This window comes from Phaseolus vulgaris, chromosome 10, assembly GCF_000499845.2.
Source record: "Phaseolus vulgaris cultivar G19833 chromosome 10, P. vulgaris v2.0, whole genome shotgun sequence".
Lineage (NCBI taxonomy): Eukaryota > Viridiplantae > Streptophyta > Magnoliopsida > Fabales > Fabaceae > Phaseolus > Phaseolus vulgaris.
Genome location: NC_023750.2, coordinates 17,098,442 through 17,103,512, shown reverse-complemented (window position 1 = coordinate 17,103,512; position 5,071 = coordinate 17,098,442). Strand labels below are relative to the sequence as shown.

Genomic DNA, 5,071 nt, shown 5'->3' with positions numbered 1-5,071 from the left:
TTCATTGATAATATTTGATTTCTAATAGTAGTGTTTTATTTTATGCTCCAATATTTTTTTATCAAATAAAGTGCAGAGATAATTTTATTTTAAAATGATAATGTTTTATTTGAAGGACAAATTATGGATTGACTTTAATTTTTAATGTGTTGGTAATTAAGTTTACAATAATGTTAACGACTTTATACAATGTGGAAGTCGTAACATAATGTAAAACATAATTCATTGTATTTAATTTACTTGAATAAGTTTTAATTTAAAGTTCAAGCCTTCTAAATAATAATAAAAAAGTGTTTGAGAAAGGATCCAGCGAGTTCTTTAACAAATATTAATCAAATGATAAAATTGGTAATCTCTGTATTCTTATAATATGATAAGAAAAGAAAAAAAAAAGTCCAAAATAATTTTAAGGAACCAAATTTCCATGGAAAAATTTACCTCAAGACTGTTATTTTCTATATTTTGCAGTTAAAAAAATTAAAATAACTACTTTTGTCCTTAAATTCCAGCCAAATTTTATTTTAGTCTAACACTTCCTAATGAGAGGATAATTCTCAACTATGTACAAAAAAATGTTTATTAATAAAATTATTATTTTAATATGAATTCTACAAATATAAGCTATTTCAAATTAAAGAAACCATTTTACATAAACAAAAAAAATATTGCAAAGAACTTGATGCTTTTGGGTTCAACATAAAAAATAACTGAATCAAATATTTTTTACCAAATAAAAGATTAAATTCACTAATTTAAAATTACAAGAATCAAAACTAAATTTGGTTAAAAGTATGGAAATTATTTTTTTTTCTATCAAAAACAATTATACAAACATTGTACGGGAGGAACACTCAAATTCTGTGATTGCATTGTCGAATCTTCATCAGACTGTAAAGAACACAAAAATTTAATCAAATAAGTAATTAAGAGCACTTAACTATTCTTGAACAAATTAAATTGACGACACACTTTAAATTATTATGTACAAATTAAAATATCATTTGAAATTATTAAAATTGAAGAGTTGAAAACTTCTATAACCATTTAAAAATTGTTTGAAATAATTGCAATCGTTATGTCCTATAAAACAGACCTATGGGTAACGCCCAACTGTATGGTGCAACGTGCAGACTTTGTCCACACTAATGAAACATCATTGCCAAGTTGACATCACCAAATTTTCCTCTGTAGACCATAAGAAAATTCAACAACTTCTGATCATTCATTTTATGTTAAAACTCAGAACAAAAAAGAGTCAACGAAAGTGTATTAAATGGGCTATGAAAAATTGAATCCACTGCACTTGGACTTTTATCAAAACAAGGCCAGATTCAAAAAATGTTCTATGCTGTGTCTGCAACATTTCAACATTGGAGAGTTTCTCTTGAATCATGACCTAGTTTTATATTTTTTGTCAAATTCTTCATTGTAAGCAACAATATAAGTTAATCATACATTGGAGAATTTTTCTTGAAGACTACCGATGTTTATTTAAACTATTTGGATAAAAAGCTGACATTTTTTATTTATTCATGAAAATTGAATACACAGGCACTAAATGAGTTTAGAACTACTGATATAAAGTATTCAACCAACTGAGTTAGATTCTCATGTACCCTGTTCAATCTATTGAACATGAAAGCTAAATAAGATTAAAAACAGCTTCCAAATAGCTACATGTTAAATCAAATCATGTATCCCAAAAGTGAGGTCATCATAGATTAATGAAGAAAGAATAGAGTAAAGCATGAAGATTTAAAAAAGACTGCATTCTTGGCTAAATTGTTCCTTTCTTACTAAGCAATTTGCTTTGTGTTCAAGATAAGAAAGAAACAGTTACCCATCTTAAATGATGGGAAAGGGATAATTACTACACATATTAAAAGTGGAATACTAGTAATAGAAGTGTATAAAGGTAGATTCCAACCCATGCAGTTAAGAAAACATTTGGGAGTGGATCTCATCAATAAGCCTAAATTACACAAACAATTACATAAACTGCAATGTAAGTTACCATGCACCTTTAAAAATATAAGGTAATTAGATTCTGCTGCTCCTCAGCATCTCCAAGTAGAAACTGAGATGAGTTCTTTCCTCTGCCAGCATAGAACAAGAGATGAAGGCTTTCTTTCCACGTGAAATCCCCTCACAGGTGCCCTCTGAACTAAACACTCAGCTTGAGCTTCTGTGAAGTTGCTGAATGTGGATGGAGAAAATCCAGATTGTAGAAGGAGGTTCCTCCATGGAGGTAGTTTCTCTTGAGAATGGTGGTGGCCAAGAATAATTTTCTTCATGACTGGTTGAATGAAATGCCTCTCAATCTTTTGAAGGACATCAAGATTCACATTCACAGCGTCCAGGGAGTCCAGCAAGGCGGAATAACATTGGAGAACATGGACTGCTTTTGTGGGAAGTGACACGTCAATTCTATCACAAATTCTGTCCAATGTCACCACAACCTTTGGCCTGAGCTGCTTTACAAAGTGAAGAGCTGAAGGGAACAATGATGGATTGTTTGTGAAACTTGAAACTGGCATATTCACAGCAATAGCCTCATTATCAAAGAATTGGCCAACCAGTGGAGAAGAAGAAGAGTGCAATGATTCAATGTTCAAGACACTGAACTCAAAAGACACGTTAATGTCCTTAGCGTATTGCATCAAATTTTCTTTAGTAAAATTGAGTTCAACCTCATCACAAGTGGAGGGTGACACAATGGCAGTGACTTTGAGGGAAGGTGCAGCAGTACTTCTCAAAGCAATTTCTTGCATAAAGGATGACCACTGCACTCCAAACCCAATATCAAAATCAATGACATGAATTCGGTCACACCTTTCGACAGCTTCAATAAGGGCTTGGTTACAAGTAAAATTGGAAAACTGAAGAACAGGTGATATCTCAGAAAAGGACTTGTAAGCTCCAATTTTGAATATGAAACTAATTGGTGAGAAAGCCATGAAATTGTGAGCATTTGAATGAAGCAGTGACATCAAGGCCTCCTTCATGTAGAAAGCAGCCCTCTGAAAAGGCTTACCAATTGGGGAGAGCTGGTGATTGAGCCGCGCCAATATCCCTTGCGCATGAACCGGATTACCAGCTTCTATCAGCTCAGCAGTTTTGTATAACTGATCAAATATAGCCTGCTGAAGCTGGTGGCTTGCATCGTCTCCGGCGGAACTCACCTTCTGCTGTTTAGCAGATGGCATAACAATTGATTGTTGTTGCTGTTGTTGCATATGGTGAGGAAATAAAGGAAGCTGTGTTTGCTGCCTCCTGCCAAACACCTCTTGCCCTGAATCCAAAAGGGGCAACCTTGGAGCCTGATAATTGTGCCCGATTGATTCAAAGAGAGGGCGCTTTGCTTGATGCTGAGGAAAAACCTGCTGCTCCTGAACCTGGGGATACATCAATGGCACAAAGAAAGAAGGGTTCTCTGAGAACTGAACTTGGTTCTGGTTTAACATAAACTGGGGGTTGATAACCTGAGGCTTCTCATCCACCACTCCAAACTCATGCTGCTGCTGAGAAGTGAACACACCAGGAGACACAGATGATGACACCATAAGAGGATTATTAGCAGAGAAAACAACAGATTCTGAAACCTGGCCAGCCACAGAGCCAGGCTTGCCATTGTGGCCATCAATATTCTCAGCAATGAAAGGGAAACCAGCAGGGTAATTCCCTGAAGGGTCAATACCACCACTCACCATATTCAACCCTTGATCCACAACACCAAAGCCTGCATTGAAATCAATACTTTGAGAGCCACAGGCAGTGCTTTGCAAAAGCTTGCTCAATCCAGCAGAAGGGTCTTCAACATCCCCCATGATTAGCCTGAAAATGGATTGATCTTGACCCTCCCAGTCCTCCATCCTGATGCCACATTTTTCAGGGCTGGAATCCGGAGGAGGGTTGTTGTTGTCGGAGGGTGTAGGGGCTGCAGCACCAGTGGTGGTGGTGGTGTTGGCTGAAGTGCCACTGCCACCCTTGCTGGTGCTGTTGCTGCCAAGAGAAGAGGACATTGTAGAGGAGGAAGTGGGAGGGCTTGGGCTTCTTCTGGAGTCGAGAACTGAGGTGGGCTCAGTGCTGCCCACATAGCAATAATCCTCTTTGTCTATGGTCCACTTTGTTTGTGGATGATGCAAAAGCAGTGAAAATGAATCTGAGGCCGAAGAGAAATCCAACACTCCCTTCCCTTGAAATTCCTCAAAAGGCAAGGGCATGGCCTTCATCTAAGAAAGTTGCCAAGGGGAAGAACAATAATGGTGACCACAAAACCAACCACCCAAAAGACTCCAGTTTTCCAAAAGGTATCACCTTTGTTCCCCACAGCCCACCCAGAACAACTGATTTGAAAGCAAGAATTTTTTTGGGCTACAAATCCAGAAAAAAAACAAACCAGGATTTCAAATTAAGAAAATCTAAATCAAAACCAAAAATTAAAATTAAAATCCACTAAATGAAAGACGACCAGAAAAAAAGAAGAAATATTGTGTTGGAAGAAGTAAAAAGGGTGGATTTCTTTTGTTTTGGGGATATTAGAAACCTCTGAGGAACACTGAAGAAACACATAGAGTATGGAGAGAAAAACAAAGAAAAGTTGGGTAGCCCTAATCCTTAAGCTTGTATTTTTGTTCTCTGTGGTTGTTGTGTGGCATATTAAGATTGAAAGAGTTTGTGGGTTGTGTTGTGTGTTTCTGTGTGGAACACTCTTTGTTGCTTGTGTTTTGTAAGGTAGATGCGTGCAGCGTATAAAAGTGGTAAAGTGCGTTCTCTCTCACTGTTTCTACCTTTTTTTTAATTAATTTATTTTTTTATTTTTTATTTTGTGCAGCTTGTCTGCATACGTAGTTTTCCCCTCTGGTTGGTAGGGTTGCTGTCGCCTCCCTTAGTTTCCTCCACTCTCACATCCACCGCGTGGCCTTCACTTACGTACGTTAATCCTATCTAATAACATTTTAATATTCTCACTCAGCCTTTTATTTTATTTTATTTTTGTTTAATATTTAAAACAAACAGCTTACACGTTACACCAATATTAAATTATAAGTTATAATTATTATTATTTTAA

General features: G+C 36.1%; 1 protein-coding gene across 2 annotated transcripts; it reads right to left on the bottom strand.

Moving 5' to 3' along the window:
• Nucleotides 1–683: 683 nt before the first annotated feature.
• Nucleotides 684–4,723, bottom strand: LOC137818405 (scarecrow-like protein 6). Of its 2 annotated transcripts, XR_011082072.1 has the most exons (3): nucleotides 2,022–4,723; nucleotides 1,094–1,185; nucleotides 684–888 (listed from the first exon to the last, which is right to left on the bottom strand). XR_011082072.1 is itself a non-coding variant. In XM_068621813.1 (2 exons), exon 1 carries the CDS (start codon nucleotides 4,230–4,232, stop codon nucleotides 2,058–2,060), a length of 2,175 nt encoding a protein of 724 aa, XP_068477914.1. In that variant the 5' UTR covers nucleotides 4,233–4,723; the 3' UTR covers nucleotides 684–888; nucleotides 2,022–2,057. The 2 variants fall into 2 exon arrangements, 1 of the variants encoding a protein (XP_068477914.1); XM_068621813.1 differs by lacking the exon at nucleotides 1,094–1,185.
• Nucleotides 4,724–5,071: the final 348 nt, after the last annotated feature.